At 37.7% G+C, this 27,711-nt stretch overlaps 1 protein-coding gene across 2 annotated transcripts in view; it reads left to right on the forward strand.

Moving 5' to 3' along the window:
* Positions 1–396: 396 nt before the first annotated feature.
* LOC149790528 (heat shock 70 kDa protein 12A-like) overlaps positions 397–27,711 on the forward strand; it is a 35,667-nt gene continuing 8,352 nt past the window's right edge. Inside the window, exons 1-4 of one of the 2 annotated variants that reach the window (XM_089972576.1) lie at positions 397–572; positions 693–817; positions 20,696–21,022; positions 26,246–26,464. In XM_089972576.1, the coding sequence (XP_089828702.1) occupies positions 20,717–21,022; positions 26,246–26,464 (525 nt within the window). In that variant the 5' untranslated portion in view covers positions 397–572; positions 693–817; positions 20,696–20,716. The remainder of the gene's footprint in view (positions 573–692; positions 818–20,695; positions 21,023–26,245; positions 26,465–27,711) is intronic. The other variant, XM_089972575.1, reaches the window with a different exon arrangement.

Consider the following 27,711-nt stretch of genomic DNA (forward strand, 5'->3'; position numbering starts at 1 on the left):
CAGTGAGTAATAAGGCCTTGGTGATGATCCGGAAGTGAAATTCATGTTCTGGTTACATGCTGTTATGTTGACAGTCAATAATCTAAAAAAAGAGCAGGTCAACCTTTGACAAGAACTTCACCGTGAAGTCATCTTTGAAGGTATTTTAGATTAACATATGATTTGCATTGATTGTCACACAGTGGAAAGGTCAGTACTGAGAAACAAATGTAGAGAACATATAGTAAAATTAATTGTGTACTATGTCCAACAGTATCTTGCAGTTCGCAACCATTAGAAGAACCGGAAGTAAACAGCTAGAACCACTGCCAAGGTCTCACTGGATAGTTCCGTATTTTGACAAATGCGTAACTTGGGCTGCAATTGAGCTGCCGACTTGGCTTACGTATTTATGCGTCTCTGCACATGAGTCTGACGTTTTATCAATAATGTACGGCGAAATCTCTGACAATATGAAATCCTCTTATCGGTAATATGAACATTTAATTCTTGATAAGGAGATTTCATATTGTCAGAGATTTCGCCGTACTTTATTGATAAAACGTCAGACTCCTGTGGTGTCTGCTACAGGGGTAAATATCTAAAAATCTACTCATGATGTAATGTTTCAATGCATAGATTTCATCTATTTCCAGAAAATTTAAGATATAATGACCTATATACAAAAAGTTCAGGGTTTTATTTTCTTGTAGGTTTCAAGGTGTATGTGAGCACACCTGCCTAAGTGATAAAGATTTCTTTGGGAGTCAGCCGCACCGATTATTGTGGAGATTTCACAAGAACAAATGTATCTGGATCACCTTCATTGGAGTTTTTGGTGAGTTATGTGAAATGGATGTCCCTTTTTACATCGTGTTATTTCTCCTCCCTTCTTTTAATTTGCATGATTTTCTGTTTGCTTTAGATTTGATTCTATGCAGGTTAAAATCACTAGCAAAACAAACTTCTCTAAATAGCGGCAGGTTCAGCAATAATATGTGATGGCCAGTGGGAAAATGTGATGCAAAGGTGACCTTCTTAGTCTTCTTAAAATACATTATCCATAAATATTGTTTTATCAACAGATGGGATGAATCTGGGTATAGAATTTCATAGTTTAAATTTCCCAACTGATGTGATTCAGTTTGCAAAGATTGGTCCATACATTTTATGTTACCTGAAGAGTTGCCTCCCTTAGTCGGAGATTTCTTTGTTTTAGTATAGATTTGACATTCTTCATGAAATCAGTGAGAGAGTTCTGCTCAGTTTATATATGCTGTGCATCATTCATATTTTATTAAGTACTTAGCATGCACATTTTGCAGTTAATTTTTGAGGAGAATCAGCTTGACTTTTTTTGCATCTTTTATTCCTTACATTTTGAGATTTCATAAATAGTATTATTTTTTGTTGTGAGATATCACAGATATCACCAGGCACTAACAGTACATGCTATATTAGCTATGAAAAAGGATGACATTGACTTGTTATAAGGAAACTGTATGTTTAGGCGTGGAAAGTAAAATGAAAGGATGAAGGTGTCTCATAGCTGTTGTTCAGTATCATGGCTCTCGATCATCGACAAATGCCATACATCATAGGAAACAGACGATTGTGAATTTTGCACATGTTGAGGTTGCGTTTTATTCAGATATGCCCAAAGTTTTGAAACTGAGAAGTGTTTCCCCTAATCTGACTGGCATATAAATTCTTAAGTCTCACTGGATACTTTCGTATTTTGACACCCACCTAATTTTTAAGGTAGAAGGCATGAACCTAATTATCACAAGCCTAGCATTTATAAATTCACACATAAGCTAAATCTATAATGTGATTTAGATTTACTTTGAGTTAGGCTTGGAAATAGGTTGGCTTGTTGGTGACTGCCTGTCATAGTTAGATGAGCATTGGAAATCAGATGCGTAACTTGGGCTGCAAATGAGCTGCCGACTTGGCTTGCGTATTTATGTGTATCTGCTACAGACGTAAATATCTAAAAATCTAGATGGTTGAGGGGTGATGAAAAGTATGCTAATTTGTTATAGTACTAGTGAACTTTATTCATGCATAAGGCACATACTGAAACAGAGAAAAAGTCCCCAGAAAAAGAAAAGCCCACAGAAGAAAACTAGTCGCAAGAGAGGCACTTCAACCAGGATGCAACCTTACACTCGCAAACCACTACCTGTCATGACGGTGACCGCGTCTCCGGTAGCCTCAGGTTCAGTCACTTCTCCGTTGATGACACCAAGAACTGAAAAGTCCTTGGAGACGTTGATCACACAAAGAATGTCTCCGTTGATGACCCCAAGAACTTCCCCAGTGGCAGGACCCTCCAATTTAGCGTCAGTGGCCGCTGCTCACAAAGTACCTTCTCCCAAAATCAAAGTCCAAGAGGGATCAGGCATGTTACAAAGCTTACTGGATTTGTCCAAGCAAGAACTGGCTCGATTTAGTCCGTTGCGTACCCCTGCACGACGTGTCATGCCTGTCCTCAAGTTGATACAAGGTAAAGACAATCAGTGGCGACGCGTTCCAGTAGAAAAAAGGTCTGTGACTAAGTAGGGGTATCAGTGTTTTTGGTGCTGAAGACTCAAAGATGTCACCCTCCAGAAAACATCCCTCTTCTAAAACCCAAGGAAAGAAAAGGAAAGGACTGCCTCTTCGTTTAGTCAAACATGGGGACATGTTATCTGTCCTTTCCAAAGCTTCTCCACCCCTACAAAAAAACTCATTCAGTCAGCCTCCAAAGAGGTCATCGATACCGTCTGCGAATGTTGTTTGAACGTCTTGAAAGGCACGATCCCTTTGTCCAAACAACAGACACAATGCTTAGGCAAACATCGTCACGTTCTTCGCCAAATGGTTCAAAAGAAAATTCCCCTTCGTCAAAAAAGAAAATGTTGGTCAAACGTGGAGGAATTTTATCCCTCTTGCTAGGCCCATTGCTGAAAGGAGTCCTGGGAACCATGTTGGGAGGACTGGTGGGAGCAAGATAAAAAGGCCCTCTGAAGTCCCAAGATCCCAGAATCGACCCCTGACATCCCATGGAAGGACGAAAACTAGCTTTAGTACCTTACAAACGATGGATGGAATACCATCGTTGGCAAGAACAACGCACCCCGCATTTACCTCCCAATCCCAATTTGAGCAAAATGTCCCAGTTACAACACGAATTGCAGTCCTTGATGGACCGCCAAGATTTGCCCGAAACTGAAAAATCGCAAAAGTATGGTCAACTCTTGCAACGACTGCAACTCTTTCACCAGAAAGCTTTAGACGAAACAGCTCTACCCACTCTGAAAGATTTTAAGACCTTGATGAAAAGTCCAGCACCATCACCAGTACCACTACCACCACTACCAGTGACCAAGACAGAAAAAGGAGAAGAAGAGGAAGGGTTTCAAACTCCACCAAACAAAGTAAGCAAGTTAACAATACCACCTACCTCCAAACTTGGATGGATTAAAAAGATGATGACCACCCCTTCTTCATCACAAGAGAAAAAGAAGGTGAAGACAGAAGTGAACAAGAAAAAATATCCCCTGTTCAGACATCCTCCTCCTCCTCCTCGACACCTATTGCCGGCCGCACACGCAAAGCATTACAATCCAAGAAAGTACCCCAAGAGAAAAAGAGTAGCATCTTCCAAGAGTGGGTGCCTTATTAACACACAAACCAACAAATGGAAAAAGTCTTAGCCAGCATTTACCACGATCCTTCCCATCCTGCAGGTTACGCAGGAGTTCAAAAATTGTATCGTGCTGCGAAAACTCGACTGAAAAGTCTCCGTTTACCTCAAGTGCAACGATGGTTACAAGAACAAGCTACCTACACTTTACACAAACCCATTTGACACAAGTTTTCCAGAAGTCGCACCCGAGTGGAAGGCATCGATCATCAATGGCAAGCCGATTTAACCGATGTCTCTCATTTGGCCATCTACACACGCGGGTACAAATATTTGTTTTATGTCATCGACGTCTTTTCCAAATTTGCCTGGGTCGTGCCCTTGACTTCCAAATCGAGCAGCGAGTTAGTGTGAGCCCTGCAATGGGTGTCGAAACAAAGCGGTCGTCAGCCTCTTCGATGGCAAACGGACAAAGGCACCGAATTTCTGAACCAAGCTTTCCAAAAAGAATTAAAGAAATGTGACATTCATTTTTTTTACCACCGAGAATCCTGAAACCAAAGCCATCATCGTGGAACGTTTTCAACGCACTTTGAAAGAACGCATGTGGAAATATTTTACGCATCACCACACTCTGAAGTACATCGACATCTTACCAGACCTGGTGCAAGCGTACAACCAATCTTACCATCGAAACATTGGACGTGCCCCGCAAGAAGTGACTCCCGAGAACGAAGTGCTGGTGTTTGAGCGCCTGTTTGGTACGTCCCCGACGAGGGCTGTCCCCAAGAAAAGTGGAGTGTTGGACGTAGGAGATTGGGTACGCATTGGCAAAACCAAACCCACTTTTGACAAAGGTTACTTACCTAACTGGACCACCGACGTGTCACTGGACGAATACATGGTCGTCATCCTGCTGTCTATAAATTGGAAGACATGAATGGAGAAGTGCTCAAAGGAACGTTTTATTTGCCCGAGTTACAACGTGTCACCAAAAAAGAAGACGACGTGTACGACATCTAAAGCATTCTCGAACGCAGAACCCGTAAAGTGGGCAAACGACGTGTCAAAGAAGTCAAAGTACGTTGGAAAGGATATCCGCCCAGTTTTGATTCTTGGATCGACGCTTCGCAAGTCATCGACTATAAAAAGAAGTGACCATCATGCCCTTTCACACAGACGCAGCTACGTCGACCACTCCTTCACCCAGTTCTTCTCTGCAAGTTTTACAGAAACAACCCTTGTGGGTGTGGTGTGGAGAACGTGTGCCTAAAATGCAAATCGTCTTTTTCTGCCAAATCTTCGTGGTGTATTGTGTCATCGGGACAGCCATTGCCAATTTGAGTTTGCAACAAGGAGACAAACAATTGTGGGCCATTTTATTGAGCAGTCGCATCAGTTGCCTGCTTCCTAATCCCTCCCTGAAATTCACCTCGAACGGGAACAACGGGAATCTTGTGTCCAGTGCCAGTGTCAGTCACCACTCCGACAACAATAACAACCCCATTTTGGGCGGAGACACTCCTCTGACATCCATTAACCCCTCGGACAGCCACAGAACTCTGGAATTATGAACAATAACAACCAATTTTACTTAACCTTACCCAGTGACAGTTCCATAGAGGTGTTTCCCAACAACACGTTGTGCTGTTACACGGCCAAATTACCTCAGGCCATCCAATTAGATCACGAAGCCCATTGGGAAGTGGCTTTAGTAGAAATCATTCACCCAGCCCAAGTCCTCAATGTCCTTCCCAATCAAAATTTTTTTGATGTGGAAGTTCATGACGAACCATTGCAACAGTACTTGGATACCTATGGCAAATATGACAAGACAACCCCTGGCACAAAAAATCAAAAGTACACCACCTATCACTTGTTCATTCCCCCAGGCTATTATTTTATTGGTCAACATTTGGTCAGCACCATAGCCTCCAGGTTTAATGTCATTTTTATGAAAGCTTTGGAAAGTGTCAAAAAAGTATCACCATGAAATACTACAAAGCAGCTCGTCGCTTCTTAATGAAATTTGACGGGAGTAAAATCGTGTCCATTTTATTTTGTCCTGAATTGTTTGACATGTTGGGCGGAGACATGGATATGAGAATGGCCATGATCAAGAAAAACGAATTACCAACGAGTCTTTTACCAAGTTATTTCGTGCCCCGGTAGAACTGAACCAAAGACTGAATTTGATGTTTGTGTACTCCGATGTGGTGGAGTATAACGTGGTGGGACACACCTCTGTGCCGTTACTGCGTGTCATTCCTTTCAAAGTGGATTCTGCCATGACCGCTGACGAGGAAGGTGGAAACACTTACCACGTTCACCGCAAATTTGTACATCCTCACTATTTACCTGTCAGTAAGTCATATTTGGACACGGTCAACATTGCTATAAAAGGAGATCTGGGACAAAATATTCCACTCACCAAAGGAAAAGTCATGGTGAAACTCCATTTTCGAAAACGGTTCTCTCACGACTCGTAAGCCATGTATCCAGTGTACCGAGGGGTTGCTCGACAGCGAGGACACGGTTTAGGAGATATGTTAAAATTGGCCTTTCGTTCGGTTGCCCCGGTGTTAAAACCGATGGTGACACGCGGATTGCACGCCTTGAAAGGCAAAGAATTTCTCAAAAATGTCATCATCGACAAACAAAACCCCAAAGAAGCCTTCATGAGGGCAGGCAAAAATGTCTTGTTGCAAACGGGCAAAGACCTTTTGGGCCGACGAGAAACACCTATAAATGCCCTGCACGCTACCGAGTCAAGCATTCAGCAAGGACAAGGACTGAAAGAGACGACGAAGAAAACACCCTTTCACCAGACTTCACACGTCTAAAGCTAGAAAGGCAAAGAAAAGAAGAACCGTTCGAGACTTAGACGTTTTCGATTATTGAAAAAACAGAAAAAAATGATACACTGAGAGTCTTGCTCCTGTTCCAATTCGGAACTGGATCTGTTTGCCATGCCCCCCCCCCACCATGATGACCATGCAAGAATTCCAGTGGGTGGAATTTCATCCCGTCTCCTCTTTGATGGATTCTGCTCCCATCGAGTTTGAAATCAAAGGACAGCCCGAAGATTACATCGATCTGAATCGCAGTTACCTGTACTTAAAAGTGTAAGTGATCAAAACGGACAACACCAATCCAGGAGGCGATGCTAGAGTAGCTCCTGTCAACAATTTCATGCATTCCTTGTTCAGTGAAGTAGACTTGTACTTGAATAACAAACTAGTCAGCAGCAGCATGGATAGTTACCCATATCGTGCCAAGAATACTCATCTGGATGCTTGCGTGGTATGGAAACCTGAGACGGCAGGTGTAGCCGCGTTTAACGACACAGTCCTAACAGAAGATGACAATCCTCACAATGTGGGGTTTAACAACCGTCGTAAGAAAATTCTGCAAGGGCGAAGTTTAGAACTGATGGATCGTTTGCATTTGGACATGTGGTTACAAGAAAAGTATTTGCTCAACGGGGTGGCTATCCGTCTGAGACTGAATCGTAGCAGTGCCGCTTTCCATTTGATGGCCCATGCCAATGAATACAAAACTATCATTCAAGAAGCCCGACTTTACGTGCGTCGTATGGAAGTGTTGCCTAAAGTGGGAAACGACGTCAGTCACACGTTGAGCAGAATGACCGCCAAGTATCCGATACGACGCGTAGAAGTGAATACGTTCACCATTCGCGCTGGACAGCGATCTATGATCTAAGATCATCTGTTCCAAGGACAGTTACCGAAGCGTTTGATTGTTGGTATCGTCAGGAATTCAGCCTTCAACGGAACCCACGATCAAAATCCTTTTGAGTTTCAACATTACAATGTGTCCAAGATCGAAGTCAGTCGTGACGGCAAGACCTTGTGTACCCGACCCTTTGAGCCTAACTTTGGTGTCGCGAAGAATTAGTTGAGATCGTACTTGTCCCTATACGAAGCCACGGGACAGTTAGGAACCAACACCAGTCACGGTATTACGTACGACGATTATGCAGGAGGCTATGCTTTGTGGGGTTTTGATTTCACTCCAGACCAAGGCAGCGACGAGGGACATTTCCATCCTATACAATCCGGTCAGATTCTTGTGGAACTTCAGTTTGCAAATCCACCTCCAGATCACACAGTGAACGTCCTCCTGTATGCAGAATTTGACAATACCATAGAAATCAACAGTTTGAGAGAAGTCATTCTAGACTATTAGAAGCCATGGAAGACTGTTATCCCTCTTTACCTAGTGGAGAAACTTTGGAGATGGAATGTGAGGAGACCGGGGAAGAAGAATCTCAAGACAAAGACGAAGAAGTTATCATGATGAAGTCGAGATGGCCAGAACAAGAAGCCCATTTAGTCTCCTGTTTTGCTACATTCCTGGCTGATATAATGAAATAATTGATCAGGGAAGAGTGTTATGGATGTCACAACGATCATCCCAGTCAAATTCAACACGACAAATGTCTGATGTTAAGTCAAGAAGAAAAATTGGACAAATATCTGGACAAAGCTTGGGATCAAATCGAAATAGAATTCGTGTTGAACGAGTGGTATAAAGGCCTGGATAAACATTCTTCTCCTCCATTAACGTCTCTGGAGTACCGTCGCATCGAATCTCTCTTGGACCAGAGTAAGAAGTCGGAGCTAAACGCCTTTTACTTGTCAGACATTTTCAAGCAAAAAGTCTGGATCGAATTGATCACTTATCATTACCTGTGAAGAAAAAAACACACAAATCAATGGATACCTGGGAACTTTATTACCTTTTGAACCACAGCTCGTACACGGCTTCTTGGAATCCTGTCGTCTGTGCTAAAGATACACTCCCTCATCGTAAACCTCAAGACCATCTAGCTTATGTGATCAACACGGACGACAGTCATCTCCTAGGAACCCACTGGGTAGCCGTCTACTTTCCTCAAGAAGGATGTGTGGAATATTTCGATTCGTATGGATTGCCTATTTTGGAAGACAATATCATTGACTTTATGAGAAGAAATGTTCAGACCACCCGATTCAATAATGTGAAATTACAAGGCACAGATTCCTTGGTGTGTGGACAATATTGTGTGTATTTTCTGCATCATCACAGCCTGGGCTATTCCTTAGAACATTTAGTGACTCATTTTGATCCTCGTTATTCTTCTAGAAACGATGTGAAAGTAGATCAATGGTTTTGTGACCATTATGCTTATCTTTTGTCTCAAGCTAGGAAACGTAGTGTCCATCAATGGCCTAATGACTTCCAACAGTGGAAATCACAATTTCATTCACAACGTTGTCAGCCTTGTCCAAAATAATGTGTTAGTTGGAAAAAAATGTTTGTCATTTGAAAAAAAATGTTTGATGTTATATTGTTGGATTATTGTTAAAAATGTTAGAGTTGTTTGTTAGTATTAAGTGATTTTGAATAAAAAATGTTTTGAAAAAAAATGCCTTTGTCTTTTTGTTTGGCTATAAGAATTTTGATTCATGCTCTGTGACTTCTTACTATCCCTCTCATGACACTCATTGAACGTTCCGACTCTAAAAAAGGGATGTTTTCCTTCACGTCCGCGCTTTGACTTTAAAAACCGGGGTAGTTTCCAGTCTAACCATCCATTTCTGACTCATCCTCCTACGAAGATGTGCTCCAAACTAGCTAAGCTAAACGAAGCCTACATGAATTTGCATAGGGTCAGACACAGTCTGATACCGAAGCCAGAAGAGATAGAGAATGTGAGAATGTTAAAAGTTACTGAAGACCTGATAGAAGAGCTCTTCAGAGAAGAAGTGAACAGGGAGAAAGAAGAATGGACAGAGAAGTACAGACTTCAGAAACAGCAGAGAGAGCAGCAACAGCAACAACAACAGCAGCAACAGCAGCAGCATCCTGAACCTGACAGAGGCTTTGTCGATTAACGTATCGACACCAAAGAGTTCTTCTTCTCTTTCCAAAGAAGCAGACCTATCGTCAGAAAGTCTATCGTCAGAGGACGTCGCATTCTTAGAATATAAAAGATCGCCCTAGCTTCAACTAGAAAAGAAATAACAATCGATTTGCCAATGTGTGTATGAAGAGTAGTGTGAATATAAACACTGACTCTTTTCTGGTGTAATTGTATGTGTTAGTGTTTGTAAGCACTCAAGTACGTTTGTGTGGATAATAGATAATGTTTTTTGATGTTTGACTTGTGGGAATAGTAGATTTGGCATTTGTTTATTGCTGAACCGCGTATGTGGATAGTATATTATGAATGAAAATTTTTAAAATAGTAATGGGTAGTAAAAAAAAGTGAGTGAGTGTTTCTTTTAGGTCCGCGCGTTGTTTGGTTATGATCTAGATAAAATAAATTTTGTTTTAAGGGATGTTTTCCTTCACGTCCGCGCTTTTAGTATAAATTAAAAACTAATCGTCAGTTGAGCTACCCATCGTCGACCTGTTAACAGCAAGACAATGAATACAAGAATTGTAAAGCTTCTAGAACTCCAGATGCACCTGGAATGTGCCAGGCTTATAGTGAATGAGCTGGCTGCAGAGGCCATAGTAGAAGAGGCAAGGATAAAGAAAGAAGAGGAGGAGAGAAGACAGAGGGAAGAGGAGGAAAAGAAAATAGGAGAGAGGATGTTGTATAAAATTCCAGAGACAGAGGATTGGGGTGCTGAAGCCAATCATCCTCCCTCTGCGCTCCCAGTCAAAAGAAGAGTGAAAGAAGATTGGAGTCGGAGATGTGTGTGTGGTGCCAGGCCTGGAAGGTGCCATCATTAACCAGGTGCCCTGGAGTTCTTGAAAAAAAAACAGCCCTTTTCAGGGCTACCCAAACCTTTAGAAAATATATAGTAATCTATTTGCCAATGTGTCTATGTAGAGTAGTGTGAATATAAACACTGACTCTTTTTTTCCTAGTGTGAGTGTATGTGTTTGTGTTTGTAAGCGCTCACGTACGTTTGTGTGGATAGTAGATTATTGGGTTTTGTAAGAGCTTAAGTTGGTTTGTATGGATAGTAGATTTGGGTTTGATTTTAATGCTTTGCATGTGAATGGTAGATTTTGGGTTTGTTTATTGCTGCTTCACGTATGTGAAAAGTAGATAATATGAGATGAGAAAAGTAGGGAATGTTTTCCTTCACGTCCGCGCGTTTTAAGTAATGATCTAGGTAATATAAATTTTGTGTCTTAGGGGGATGTTTTCCTTCACGTCCGAACTTTAACTATAAGAACCCACAAAGTTCGTCATTCACACCATTCTGCAAAGAATAAAAAAGAAGATGGCTTCGAACCACCTTGATAAAATGAAAAAATTGCAAGACGTCCTGGACAATTTGGGCATGATGGAGCAAATGTTAGTTAGGCTAAACGAGGATCACTATTCTTATAGTCCCCATCGAGTGAAGATGGAGATTAACAACTTACGAAAACAAAAGGAAATCGTCAGTGATCTGTTGAAAGAAATAAAGGAGGAGAAGGAGGATGAAGAGGAAAGGATAAGGATGAGACCATGGAACGAAAAAATTGAAAAAGAAGAAGAAAATAAGAAGAGAAAGAAGGAAGAGGAGGAAATCAGAAAGAAGAGAAAAAGAAGAAAAAGGAGGAAAAAAGAAAGAAAAGAATAGAAAAAGTGTAGGACAGAAAATAAGAAGCTGGTTTAGAAATAGAAGAAATTAGAAGAAGAAACCCAAAGGCCCTTTTCAGGGCCACTCATAGGTCTCGAAAAGATCTTGACTTTCAATTGCCTAGCCCATTTTTTTATTTTTTTAAAAGAAATCCCATGTTAAATTCCCCTTGTCCCTAAAGTAGTTTTTTTCTCCCATGTTAAATTCCTTTTGTCCCTAGACAGGCCCAAACTCTATTCCCCTGTTCAGTTCCCCTTGTCTCTAGAGTGGCACGACAATATCGCCCATGTTAAATTTACATAGTCCCTAGACAGGCTCAAATTCTATTCCCCATGTTAAATTCCCATTGTCCCTAGACAAGCCCAAACTCTATTCCCCGTGTTCAATTCCCCTTGTCCCTAGAGTGGCCCAGCAATTTTCCCCATGTTAAATTTACATAGTCCCCAGAGTGGCCCAGGGGTGTTTTTAATGGTAATTTCCATTGTCCTTAGTGTGGCCCCATTCACTACTAACGGGCGCCAATAGTACCGGCTATTTAACGGCGATATAAAGCGTCATAACTGCATATAAAGCAATTTATTAATTTTAACTATTATACCTTTATGTCTTTTTCACTAATCCGAGTTAACATCAAATGTAATAAAAATATCATGTTACTTCCAAGAAGATCCAAATGTATGGCACATTAAAGTATATAACTATCATGGAGAAAAAGAGTCCCTCTCTCTTTCTCTCTCTCTCCTTTGGTTGTTTCAGTTTTTGCTTATTGTTTCTGATTATGTGACGTCTTTGTTCCGCTAGCCGCCTGGTCGTTTCTTCTTGTTTTCTACTGGCATGTTCGTTTTGCTTTCTCCGAAATCTGTCCTATTTATTTTTATTTTTTTTACCGCATATCAACAGGTCTTCTTTTCTCTTGGGTTGTTTGGTACATGTGGGGGTGTAATTGCATGTATTTGATAATGTTGCTATTTGTGCAATTGTGAGTGCATTTTTGACGTTTCTCCACTTCTGTATGTTTGCTTACAGCAGCATTTTGTTGCGGGGGAGGTTTGAATGCTGGTTTGAGTTTGGGTTGAGGTGGGCATATCTTCCCCCTCCTACTCGTCTCATATCTGTAAACATTACGTTGCCTTAGACAATGCCTCCAGCGTATAATGTATCAAGTATTTTATTAAAATCATGCCATGGCTTGTCAATGACTTGTTTATGCCCATGTATTCCCTTGCATAACAACTTGGTCCATGCATGACTTACATTCGATGGCAATTTTAACACAAACTATTTCCAGGGTCGGGTGGTGGTGGAATAAAGCGCCGCGTTCAGGATTTTCAAAGACCGTGTTAATTATATTTTCAGTTCGGTGTTTTCAGCAATTGGTCGTATACAGGTGGTCTTGGCAGTGGCAGGTTATCAAGTGCCTCTCTGATGTATCACTCAAGGCAAGTCTTCAACGGATTGGGTTTCTCTGACTATCGGACCAGGCTATTTTTCTGTTCCCATCAGCAAGTTAGTGGCTTAAGCGACTTGTTCACCTGTTCCGCCGTTTTATGCGTGGGTTTGAATACAGATGCAAACGTTTCTTCAAAACCCACCGTGAGCTCTTCCCGTGCAGGCTGTCGCTATAATTTGATACGTTTATGGCTGACTAAAAAGGTTACGGATCATTTCCAAGTGTTCTATTGGATGCACAGCAGTTTACATGCGTCGGCCCTTCCATGTTACTGGTGACGCAAACGGTGTCTAAATAAATGTTGGTGCTGGTGATTCTACATTAACTAAGGTATTCCGGATACCACGCAGCTAATACCCTAACATATTTGGCTCACTCTTTGACCTATTTACATGTTACAGAGTCGTCTAAAGTGCTTGCCTTTATCGATCACTGCCATCTTACCTGTCCGCCTGGGTTTAATTCTCCGGCTTGGCCAATATGGTTTTTAAGTAAGCTGCCTATAGTTTCCCTTGGGTTGGTGGTTCTTACTAGTATTTCCCTAGGTTCTTCCTACACCAGTTATTCTGGCCATCATGTATAGCTTACTATGTGCTGAAAATGATGATAAAAGCAAAGCAACATGATACAGACATGATCTCGCGTACAAACTATCAAGTGATATCCGTGTGCCTTAGCCTAATGATATAGATTTCATCCACAACTTCAACGCGATCACAAGGCCAGGAGTTGGAAAAAGATTATCAAGAGGGATAATCAAGGCGGGTATAAAGGGAAAAATTGCAATTCTTGCTTGCAGGCCACTCGTTAGATAAAGTAAACATGGACCCGATTTACCACAGTCCACCCAGATACTGGTGGATGACACTATTGAAACTGGGGTCCCACAAACACTGTTCAAATTTTGGTTCCAAATGCATATCGTTTTTGCACATACTTAAAACCGGTCCCCAGAATACAGTGACTCAGTTGCACCAAAACCCGATAACCAGACATGGATAAAGCACATGATTAGTGCTGAAAAAACACAAGGCGTTAAATAATTCCTGGAGTTTTTGTAAATTATTTTGTCTTGCTCAGCCACATATAAGACAAGTTTAAATTATTCTCCAACATAACTGGATATGTACTTTTTGCGAACCCATATTGGTCCAGCCCATTTTCACATAAATGGTGGGTCTGTTTCTTGGGTGACCGGTACTTAGGCCTACAGTATTAATGATTACTGACTAGTTTGGGAATGGCAACAACTTCTTTTCAAGTCGGATTTTATCCCATATATATAAAATTAAAATCATGAGTATTTCAGTTGACGAAATAGTATTCAAGTGTCATTAATTTTTTAAGGTGATATAGGAAGCAAAGCTAAATTTCAGAACGCTTTTTGGACAGTTTTCTTTGTGAAGAATGCCAGTAAAAAAAAGGGGAGGATAATTTGATTCTGGACAAATATTGCAAACAAAAATATTGGCTCATGATATATTTTCTGTGTGTACCATCTCTGCCAAAAATAACGGACAATAATACGCACGTGCTAGTTTTGCTTTGAACAGTTGATTTGTGTTGTTTACAAGCTTTACCATCCGTACTTGACAGGAGTTTAATTGTAATACGGGCTTGTGGAATTGTAGTCAAGGCTTGTAATTACTTTATAATCACCCGCCGTGGACCTTTGTCAATTTCTTTTTCTTTTTGAGCACTGTTATAGGTATCTGCTTTAACACAAGCAATAATTTAAAAAAGAGAAAGGAATAAAGAGAGATCTAATAAACACTGTTGAAATTGGGGTCCCAAATGCATATAGTTCATGCACAAATAGTTTATTTCCCTAGAATATAAAATGGTAATTAAAACGAACCAACATTGCAATATTGTGAAGCAAATCCCGAATAGTGCGAATAGTTCTATCACAAATCCAAATGTGTGAAAAAAGTGTTAAAACAGGAAATTGAGGACATATCATCCCAGACACACAAAGCTGAAATTGGGGTCCCATTAACACAGTTAAAATTGGGATCCCAAATGTATATAGTTCATGCGCAAATAGTTTGTTTCCCTAGAATAGAAAGTGAAAATTTAAAAACATAAACTTACAATATTGTGAATTAAATCCCGAATAGTGCTAAAGGTTCCATCGCAATTCCAAATGTATAAAAAAGTGTTCAAACTGGATATTGGGGTCCCATCAGCCCAGACACACAAAGTTGAAAATGGGGTCCCATAAACACCAGGGCTTCCGATAACTCACAAATGTGCGTCCCTGATGCAATAAAATTAAAAATTATTAATTAAAACCCTAGCTTAAGGGTACCGTAGGACAGAATACAAATTGCTAACTGAGTCGATTTCCAGCTTGCAGACAATATTGAAGTTTCTCAAAACAGGCCTCAGTGATTCGCCAGGCCGTCTGTTGCGATCATGCGCATTAATCATGTCCTGTGTTCATTTCTGAGTGTAGCTGAAGAAGCATATTGCACATGATCTCGAAAGAACGATGAGCTAAGGATTCAAATTAAATTAGAAGATAAAACCTATGATAACAAATATCACTAATATTTGATGGTTTCACATTGAGACTTGGACAAAATGCCATTTGCAAATGTGGACAAATATTTGGGGGGTTAAACGCATACATGCCATTCATTATGCTATTGTCAAAATCATATCGCTTTTTTCAACAAATTACGTTTAATGTTCTCCAGCATATGTATCACGCTGTTTTGGTAAATTAAAAAGTAAAATAAATAAAAATCAGTAAAAGCTTGTGTTTATCATTTTGAGTATCATCTTTATAATTCTACTCGTATAAAATTGAGAATCTTCTGCAAAAACATCACTGTTGCGTAAGAAGTTTCCTTATTTTCTATTTATAGCAACTGTATATCACCCATTCTATTTCCAAGAAAACAGATGGGTTTAATCAATTTGATCTTAGCCTAACAGATTCATTATGTTCGTAACAAAATTAGGTACCAGACCAGTCTATGGTGTTATAAAAAAAATCGCGCCTGATTGATTGTAAGCAACACGCTTTACGGTGTATCTTGTGGACATTATACAATGGAAAATGTTAGTGCAGTTCGATCTTTGCAAACTTTGAAACATGTCGGATCACAAACGATGACATATCAACACTGTTTTACAAACTTTAAAAGAAGAAGATGAGAGCAATGCAATACACCACTCGGGATTGTGCACATGAATGCTCATTGCAATATTTAAATATAAATTCACGATCATCTAGTTCTGGAATTAAAGCACCTCTCCCAATATTTTTTATTTGGAGGGCGCGACGTATTGACTATATAGCGGCCTTGTGTAGCGTGTACCCAAGTCGACCGGGATATCAATTTTAATTCATGAATATTTAAACAGTTACGAATAATTAAAACTGAAAAGGTTTTGTGTCTCTTTATTCCTGGCATTATAATGGACATTTAGCCACCTCATGTATGCCCAACATGCTTGTGAGAGGGGAATGCAACCTTTGCTGGTGGAACTCCTAATTGTACAAAACATTTAGTGAGAGCTCTCTTTTTCTCACACCCACACATAGACACTTAGCGTACTGTAGAAACTATAAAGAGGGACACTTTTAAATCTTGTAAAGACCCAATAAAATTAATTAAATCCCAAATAGCTAAAACATATATCACAACCCCAGATGTGTGATGTTCAAATTGAATTCCAGTACTGGATGTGATGATGTGCCAGGTCAGAGGAAACTTGGAGTATGGCTTGGAGTGTGGTGATGTGCTGATAGTCTTTTGATGTATGACGGTAATATAATCCAAAATGGTATTCCCTGAATTCGCTGCATAATTAATGTTGAAGTCCAAGAATAGTACTGAGCATCAATTACAGTGAATAATGATTTGAATAAACTAATCCAACCAAATAAAAAACTGAACACAAGGATAAGACTGCTTCTGTTTCAGATGTTAATGCAATCATGCAAATTTTTTAAAGTAAACAAAATGATATAAAATCAAATGCAATAATATAGCCAGGGATGTAGGTCAGTTTCCTTGAAGAAAAACATTCAAAGTTGTCTAAAAGATTAGACATTTGCAAGTGGAAAACTGATGTCCTGGACTCTGATTCAAGAAAACATGCTTACCTCCATTGTTAATGATCTGAGCATTTAATCTATGATCTTAAGAGAAATATTAGCTACGTATTATGTTGTTTACAAAATAAATGTCACTGGTCAGATACAGCATTAACTTGATTTTGGACAAGGTCAAGTTCAGATACAGACTTACATTAATATATAATCGTTAACAAAGGAAACAAAGAATACAATTTAATATTTAAAATACCCCTGAATAGGGGACTGACTGTTTCGTCCATCCTAAGTACATTAAACTCAAATTCAACTTCATATTCAGGTTCAGTTTATACTCACGAACGCTTCACGAGCTCCAATAATCATAAATTCCTTAAAAATGTAAAAGTCACTGTCAACAGCTGTTTCTTCCAATAAAATCATCATATGAAGATGAACCATTAGCCATTTGCAGTTTTCTTGGTAGACTGTATTTAAGCACGCATTTGTAAAATTTCTTTTTATGAACGCGAGGTCAAGTCCAAGATATATTTTTTTGTTCCAAGGCCTATTGTGCAATCAAAATTAGTTTAAGAACCATTTATGTCAAGCTAAGCAGCCAGATGTGTAAACAGTGGCCTAAATGAACAAAGACATGTTACATAACAAAAACCACAAGAATTCTGCTGGCTGCATGTACAAAATAAGCAGCATTTTGAGTATCCCAACACTTGTAGATACAACATATGTCATGATAAAATTGTTATGTTCTGTATAGACCTAACAGCAGTGACCAAATCTTTTAATAACCATGTCAATAAACTTTTATAAACTACTATGATTGCTTTTGTTATTATTTTGCATGTGTACATTTTCTGATTGCTCAACATGATATCAAAAATAGGTAAATAAAGACTTCATAATTCTATGGGTGGCTCGAGGTAATCCAGGAGACCAGGCTGTACTATAATGGATAGATAATTTCCACAGTGCAAATCGTGCTTAGATAAGTTTTAGTCCTCAGGTTGGGAACCATGGATTATGGTCAATACGTGCCCAAGTTGTTTGTACTTAGTAGAAATTGTCATTTCGTACCCAAGGTGATGTGGGCTGTTACTCCCTGGTACTCAAACTGTTGATCACGTTATACTATCAGGACCGCCCAACCATTTTTCTTTAGACTGCAAAAACATACTTGTGCAAACGTTTTGGACAATTTTGCACATCACATTAAGCTAACAAGTTAGTGACACAACTCAAATTTGCACTTGAAATAACTTCAATTGGCAAGTGAAAATTTATTTTCATATCATGACATAATTTATTTTATTTTGTTATCCTCTAAAATATAATGCACATAAATACTCTCGCAGGCGGGGGGGGGGTAAATTTAACTTCGCACTGCATTTGACATATATTTATTTTCAAGTTATATATTTAATGTTTTAAATAACTAAATAAACTTATGTAAGCTTGGCTTCTGCCAGTAATAAAACATATATAATGCGCCCCATGAAGAAATCTCTAACAACACGTAATCACCTTATCTGTACTATAAATTAACACAAGGAGAGCAAGCGTGACCCCAGTCCCCCCTTGATTGGACTCATTTTACTCCTCTTTTATCGCTTTAGAATCGCCAACAGAATGAAAAGATACACATCTCCTTTCAGTGTTTTGACGGTGACGTTTCATTAAAATATGTTAAAGTGTCGCTGGTGAGCTGTCCAACGTTTACGTTTCGCTTTTACACAATGCGTATTTGGACAAAAGACGTTAAGTGTTGCCAAATATAAATGCATAATCATTTTATTAACTTGTCGATGCTTCAATATCGGCGATGTCTGCTTGGATATTGTCTTCTAGACGACTTTCATAACCTCCTTTACATAAAATTCTATTTTGATTCACAACAAAATATATACATCAATTTAGACAATTTTAAAACTAACACCTCATGGTAAGTCATACAAGATAATTGTGCCAACATTATACTAAGGTGTCATCATTCTACCATGTATGTGGTCCCTCTTCCATTACTGAAGCACTCTGACTCTCTGGCAGGAGGTCATGATGGAGGTGATTCCGAAAACAATTCCTCTGAATTTTCTGTTGAGGATTTTGCCTGCAGTTGATTCTAAGGAGTTGCCCCGATCGTCGATGCAGGTTTTGCTGTTGCCATCTCGCTTGATCAAGTGGGCGATACATGCAGCCTTTTATTCCTGGGGTGTGTTTCCCTAAGTCCACATTGATTGGAAGACTTTAGTCAGTTTCTGTGCCATGTGCGAGCCAGCGACTTTGTAGACTCCTGCTGTTTTAGCATCTGCTAGAATTGATTTACCAGTTAGCAGCGGGTTAGTTGATTTCACCGTTTCAGTTAACGTCAGTTGATCATCAAGGGATACGTTCATTTTCTTTCGATTGGTCGGTCAGTTGTTTCCTCGTGGACACATGACTGTTGATTGAGAACGTTGCTTCAATGTTCTGCCCATCTTTTAAATGTGGTGATGTAAGCAGTCATTAGTGGAGATGTTCACGATAACTGTGTCCCATAGATAGTCTTCAAAGCATCATTTAAGTTCTTCATGTCATTGCTGTCTGCGTATGACTAAATACAATTTGCATTATTGCTGAGCCATGCGTCTAACAACTAAGCTTGTATTGGACAATCATTTTGATGTTGCTGAAGGTCGCCTTCATTGATGATGAATTGCTTTCGTCAATAGCAGACATTTCTCAACCAGACGCCTCAGTGGAAACGAGGATTTTGATGCAGTTTGGTACACAGAGTATCTGAAGAACGCACAGCTTTCCTCGAAATTCTCCAAGTTGATACCAATTGTACCAGTTGAATGCCTTTCCACATTCAACATTTCAACATGTTGAATTTTACAAAATAGATATTTTTGTTTTGGGCTCCTTTTTGCCTTGTGGACGTCTGCTAGTTCAGATATCAATACTGACCTTGCAGATTATAAGCCTGTGTTCAGTCCAGCATTATGATTACATTCTTCACTCGGACATCCAGCCTGTCACTTCTCCTTAAGATGACGTAGTCAAATTGATCCCAATGTTCGGAATCTCATTATAATAAAGACGTTTTGCTTTGATTAGGAAGGCCGAGGACTGTGCTTGCAATGTGTAGGTTTTGTCTCTTATATTATAAGAACTGATTCAATGGCAATCTTTTACGAGAATGCATGTACTTGTGAGTAATTTACTAAAGTTAAATGTGAGGATATTCATTATGTCTGATATCAGTGTCACCAGCTTCAACATTCTGATTACTTGATTGATTTAAAATCTCATTTCAATATCGATAATGATCCATAATTCATCACCTATGGATTAGATTATCTCCAAGTTATAATATTACTACAAGGAACCAAATTAACGAATAGCAAATTTACCATGTGACGGATACGAAGATTGAAGAGATGTAGAAATTATATATACATATATCAAAATAAATAAATAAGTGTATTTCTCTAAATTAAAAAAGCAACCATAACATCATATCATTAATATTAAAAACGAAAATACTTCAAACGAGTTTATGATCCCCTCAGTGAAATTAGATACTTTAGCCTCACATGTGATCACTAATTATATCAAGATTAAGCATTAGATTCTTCGTTTTCCTTTTAACAATGTATTTTGATGAGCCTGGTATGGAAGAATGTTGTATCTATTAATTGTTGATACATATATTATAAATATTATAATTTTACATGTTTTTTAATTTGTTTGTAACACTGGATGAGCAGATCTTAATATTGTTTTCCTCGTTTTGAAACAGTTCACGTCAAAACCATTTACAGGAGCAGTACACTGTTGTATATTAATTTAGTATATACTGGTAAGTCTGACGTAATACTTCGGAGATTAGAAATTTTCTTTGGATTATTTATCTGAGGGTGAAGGAATGGTGTATCTGGAACTTCACATACATGCAAATCCATGATTATCGAGTCTGTTATCTATCCATGTTTTAGGACTGTACCTGCGGACCTAAGATGTCAGTTAAATCTGAATGTGAGCGGCTTCTAGTTGCTGCAATAGACTTCGGGACATCTTTCAGCGGATATGCATATTCCTTCACGAACGACCCAATGAAGGTACAAACTAACCTAGTCTGGGTAGCAGGGTCTACACAGCTGATATCATTGAAAACTCGGACATGTATCCTTCTGACCCCACAGCAAGAGTTTCATTCCTTTGGCTATGAGGCTGAGAACAAGTACACCGACTTGGTTCTGGACGGAAAACATCACGAATGGTACTTCTTTAAAACGTTCAAAATGCTCCTTCACAACACAGGGGTATGTCACTTTCTATTAAGCACTTTGAGAGTACAGAAAAGTATTCCTTTTTATTTGTACGCCTAGGCCGCCCGTAATGCACCCAGTTAAATATTCGTATTTAAATAGTAATTATTGACTGCTATATTGGAAGAAATATTTCACGTTTCAATTAATATAATAAATACATTAAATAACTAACAATAACGGCTACAAAAGTTAGAATTCTTGATTAACATTTCATTGAAACAATTATGTGGCAACATTCTGTTATCATGATTCATCAATTTAAATTCCATTACATTGGTCAGTAACTTCGAAGCATTGCATATGGGGCTTTTTATTGAACATTATTTATTTGAGTGATTGTTTTAAAGTCAAGCTCGTAACAAGAATCATCTACATATAATTGAAATTACAACCTGTCTATACTATTCACAACGTACCTGCTCTGTTTGTGAGCAAAGGCGGCGTTCATAACTTTGAACATTGTCGGCTTGAATCTATGAAATAAAAATCGTTGGAGAAAGATTGCAAATCTCAAAATCCCACAAAATACGAGACAACAGATTTAGAAAAGGAAATGTCATCTTCCAACGTTTTGCGTGCAGTACACTCTGTAAGTTATAATTTCGGAATCTTACATTTGGAACAAGGAATTCTGAATACAGACACCTTATTAAATTAGTGGACGACTTTACTAGCACTTATATTTTGGACGTTTTGACAAATGTTTTAAAATACTAAATTTGCTCACATGATTAAATATTTATAAATATACTGAGTCAATGTATACAGTTTGTAAAGCGACAATTACTGACTGTTGTAGAAATGGTGAAAAATAACTAACCATGACGTCTTAATTCACAATCGAAACGTATAGTGTGAAAAAAGGAACTATATGACTAAATTTATTTGTTAGACTGAATAGTAATTTACGAAGAAGAAGATAACAAAATAAAATAATTGTAACAATAAAACAATAAAAGAAACAAATAGAAATGACAAGCATTGATTCAGAAATTAATTTTTAGAAAAGTCCTCTCGCTTGGAGATTGGATCAAAAAAACATTTGTACAGTATGAGTTAACATTACAACACAATAAATGCTAAATCTTAGTGAGAATATAAATGAAATTTCTAGCCCCAGGCAAATAGGGAACTAATTATTCAAAGAACCAGTTGAATTAATGAAATTAGAGATCTTGGCGAACAGACGTAATGTTAAATGAAATTTTCAACTGTATCATTTCTTCCACTGTGTCATGTTAGACTACCATGATGAATATTAGGCTCCGTTCAGTATGATTGCAGTTCTTAATAACTACCATCTTGTCCAGGTACTAAGATCAATGCCTGGAATTTCAAATAAAGTCAAAATTTACATGACTGAACTTAAATCTAGAGTTCACATTAATGGAAAATGCGTTTTTGAGATAGCATAACATATTAACAAATTGACTTCACAGTCATAGTTTGATGTAAAGGATGAGATTATTGACTATTTAGTACCGTATTACTTTATTGAAGGCTTATAGGACTCTTAAACAGTTGAGACTAAGTTACGACGGTCTTATAACATCAACCTAGGCTGAAATTAATTGCACCACAATAGAAGCTCACAAATGTGCTGAATGATACAAAAGGCTGAGAACACCTTTCATAAAAGAGGAATCATAGTATGATATAGCCAGTATGATAAAGACTGAGCCGCAAATAATCTTGTATTGTCAGAAAAGATAGTGACAGGAACGACAATGTCGAAGAACCGATTATGAAGAAGACTGATACAAGAAAGGTACGATCATGGTTTTAAATTATCTCTTCAGAATATCACTTGCAAAAGCCAAGTGGCTTAGAATGAAATTACAGACATTGCATAAAATAGAATTAACGAATAATGTACACAAACGTTGCCGAATGATTTCATTGTAAATGTGACTAAACATGGTGGTTCAGTGAGGTACATTTGTAAATTTCAAGGTTTCCTTCAAGCCATTGCAAATGTTTATCAATCCCTTAACAGAATAGATGTGACTATTGATAGTTTATATGGATTATAATTGTGGTCATGTTTACTGCTGAAAGGTGGAGATTAATTAACAAAATTGGCATACGAATCGCTCCTATTAGTATTTAGACACTGCAATGCATCGGACACTTGTATATATCTTGTCTCGAGAGCGTTGTCGTGTTCAGTAGACACTGCAATGCATCGGACACTTGTATATATCTTGTCTCGAGAGGGTTGTCGTGTTCAGTATGGAAAATGATCATTTCTGACCTTGATGTCATCGCTTGCTTTAAAACAAATTATGAAACGTTTTAAAGGACGAAAGACTGCTAACATGAAACTCTTCCTTAAGAAATGTAACTTGTATACCAACAAACATAATCGGGTAATACGAATTGTTTTTTGACACATGCAAATATAAATTCAAAGAGTAAGAGATTAAGCAACATATAAATATGTCATTATGTAGCAACTACATTTTATTGGCACATTACTAAAGATTGTATGTTTATCAAATTGCTAAAATGACAACGCCAGTGCATACACTTTCTGAAAAGGTTATGGCATTCGAATGGACTGAGGAGAGTGAGATGTCCTTCATTAAACGTATAACAAAGAAAGTATAGTTTGATACAGACATTTGAAGGAAACACAAATGTTACCGTTTCATCAGAAAAGGTTATACGATCGGATGTAGAGAAATTGCCATGCTAGTTACTATATTAAGTTAGTTAAAAGGAAAACCATGCGTTGCAGAATTGCCTTGAATTATATTGAGACACATCCAGAATCTAAAGTGATTCTCAAAGTCAAACTAATTGACCAATGATAAGGAAGCAATGGGTTTAACTGAAATAGACTCACAATTTGCGTCTTTAAAAAATATTGAAATATTTGTACCTTTTTAATCGCATGACATCCGACAACTTACATTTGTGTCAGATAGGGCTTACGAAGATGAATCTGATATTGTTTGCCAGCGTGCCCCACAAATTTTGCAGGCCAACAAAATCACTGTAGAAAGGAATTATGCATGTTCTAAATGATATAACCGGTCCGGGAGTCATCGAGTCTGAAGGTAACAGCATACGATATCATGATTTGGTTTCATATAGTAATTTTCAGTTTTTAATGGACACCAGAACCAATATTGTCATTTTCAATAGAACTTAATCCATTCAATTTGGATTGTGATGCATCAACCATTCATCAGAAAGGAGTGCTTTCCCAAGTTCAGAATGGGACTAAAAATGTAATTATCATCAACAGTAAATCCTTCTTGAACTGGAAATGCAACAAAAAGACGCGATCTTTCTGCAGTGGACAATGCAGTCAACCAGTTGCATTATTAATTTGATGGAAAAGAACAAAACATATTGAACTGGCTATGTGAAATAGATGACAATGGTGGAAGGTCAACTTTGTGTCGAATGATGATTATGAGTTACGAGACTATGTAAAGAGATAGTACACTGCATTGTATTGCAGATTCAGTGAAACAAATTGCAACCTGGCAGCTTATTTTCATAACTCCCAAATATAATTGATTGCTTGTCTAATGCATGGAATTCAAGCTCAGAAAAGAAATTAACAGGGAATATATATAAGGGATATTATCTATTAACTTCTTACATTATTTTTTCTATATCGAATATCAAAATAAACAATATATTTGATATTGATATTGAGCTTTTTTCCTGTTAATTGGATGTTTGGATGCAATACGCAGGTGTGTCGGTAATAATTTCACTTATTATGAGAAAGTTGAAAATAACGTGGAAAGAGAAAGAAATAGACACCTGGTGGTTTCTATGTATAATACCCAAATCAAATACTTTCCTTACCTGTTGAATATATTATAACCACAGAGAAAAATTAAATTAAAGGGGGACGTATAGAAGGGATAGTATCCAATCACGTACCTCATTTTTTATTTTATTCCTAATCCCAACACAAATAACATAGTTGATGTTCGATCTGATATTGAGCATACATTTTTAATCATCTGAAAACTTATTAGTTGATGTTCGATCTGATATTGAGCATACATTTTTAATCATCTGAAAACTTATTTTGAGTATAATAGTCTTCATAGAAGCTTATCGGTAATTCTACATGGATAAGGAGACAATTGGAGTACTGAAGGTAAACTATAATCATCGGAACAATGTGGTGATACATTTTATTATATTGCAAATGACATTTGGCATTAACTTCCATCTCCTGACCATAACACTAAAATATACAACAATGTCACTTCCAAGCCATATAATTATATCAACAGCTTGTATAGATTCAGATTACACAACTGAAATCGATGATCTATGTCTGAAAATTGTGAAAAGAATGATACAATTTCAAATTAAATTTAAATGGGCATACGTTTTACAATCCACCCCTGCAGTAAAATATTACTGGACACAGGTTGATTTCTTTGGAGCTGAAAATGATATTCTACATATGAATTGGCCTGTGAGAATATCAAGAGGCTCACGATTTAAATTGTCGTTTTCTAAATGTTTAAAAAATGTTCATACATACCAAATTACGAAAAAGCAGTCTCTTCGCTAGATATTTTCGATTGGTTTATACCATCCAAAAAGTGCTACAAAGATTCATTTAATATTGGCTGAATACAAGACAAATTGGTGCATGAAATGTGATTTACCTCAAGTAAGAATAAATCTTAGGTAACCAAAAGCACTCATGTATACCACCAATGTAGGTGCACATATGGAAAGGGTTGCTATCGATTTTATAGGTCGAGGACTAAACCGGAAAGAACAATATGACATGACATGATCATATTAGTAAATCAAAATACATGACATGATCATATTAGTAAATAAATTTGAAATATAAATTTATCAAACCACAATTTGAAATTAGGAAGAAATTTTGTAATATTTCTGTGTGAACTTTTTACCTCTGATCCTGTCAATTACAAAGAGAATACTTCCATTCATTCACTAAATTATCATGCCAAACAAAACAATTGAACAAATCTGCCCTGAATTATCAGCTTTATTTTGATATTGCTTCAGATCCCTCTTGCTTGAGGAAAACAAATCTCATTCTAGCGTCGAGGACTAGAATATCTACACAAACACGTTGCTAATTACGAGGTTATTCATTATATACACATTTAATGCTGACTACCTATTGACATCTGTTTTGAATGCTAGTTGTCTTGATTGTTGAAATTTTAATCAATACATTTACATTTTCAGGGTTTGAAACAATATACCATGATAGCAGACGCATTCGGTCGCAGGATGCAGGCAATGAGGATTTTTTCATTGTCAATCAAATACTTTAAAGACCACCTAATGAAAACACTCGTAGACCGTATCCAGGGGATAAGACAGGATGATGTCCACTTCGTCATTACCGTGCCCGCTATATGGGACGACAAGGCTAAACAATACATGAGGGATGCCGCAGTAAAGGTAACCGAACATACTGTTTTACTTTTTCAGGTGGTGGCGTGCAGAAAGGAAAGCAATATTTACCAAATACGCTTACAGTCACTATACCACCACAATTCACCAGGTATGTTCTAAGTCAAACATTAGAATATTTTATAAATGATCAACAACCTCTAAAGTATCTAGATACATGAAACTCCAGAAGATACGATGCAGAGAGGAGTTGAGTCAGGATCATTAGTGCGCAAAATATTTGTAAAATGGGACATCATTGTTGTAAAATATACTTTATGAATAATGGCCAACTTTCCCCCAATTCATATTAGAAGAAATACGACAGCAGACAGTTTATTTTACGTTTCAAAATATACTACTACTTTTCACCTTTTCTAGCCCTATTTCTATCATACAAATCATAATTTCCATTTGCATGACAAAAGCTATATCTTGTTAGAATAAACAATATGATTTTATCAAGAATGGAAACATATTTCAAGCTAATTTAATAGCAAGCTTATTACATTATTAAAATACATATACCGTTGTATCTAAATCAAAGCAATATTTGACTATAATTCCCATAGCTCTTCCACATATATCAATGAAAATCGCTGGTAATGTTATCACCACTACCGTTATCGCTATTAGCATCACCAGTTAGTATACCCCTTATAAAACTATTAACACAATTTGCTATGGAAGGTCCAAGAGTAAACACCATTATACATATAACCGCGACAGTCGTGACAATTTTTCATATTTTCGTTCAACAATTGTCTAACCTTTCGCCAAATGGCATCTTTTCACCAAATGTTGAATTATTATTAACATTTTCTATAGAGGCATTCTTCAAATGTGTTGAATGATAGGCTTACTGCGCTCATTAAATTTCATAGTATTGAGATACTCATTTCATCTTTTTCATTTGTATATTGTGCATTGCTGGCAAAACCTTTTATTGCATCAATATATCTGACGGATAATGTCTGATTATTCATTTTTATGTTTGACGTTATTGGCTTACAAGTGTTATGTCAGTTTAAGACATGTTATCACTAGTATGTATGTATCCTTTGTCGGTCAATATTTTCTTTATTGTTCATGATTATATAGGTTAATATATTGTTCTGCTTTCCTTGAGTCAGTTGGCTATTGAGTGTCTGACAACGCCTGGAATACTATTAGGCACAACAATGAAACAAATAAAATGAAACTATTTAACATGCACAGAGTGTAATTAAATTTGCAATGGCCAAGAAACAAATCAA

Source organism: Sinohyriopsis cumingii, chromosome 10 (genome assembly GCF_028554795.1).
Source record: "Sinohyriopsis cumingii isolate HCF-2022 chromosome 10, ASM2855479v2, whole genome shotgun sequence".
Lineage (NCBI taxonomy): Eukaryota > Metazoa > Mollusca > Bivalvia > Unionida > Unionidae > Sinohyriopsis > Sinohyriopsis cumingii.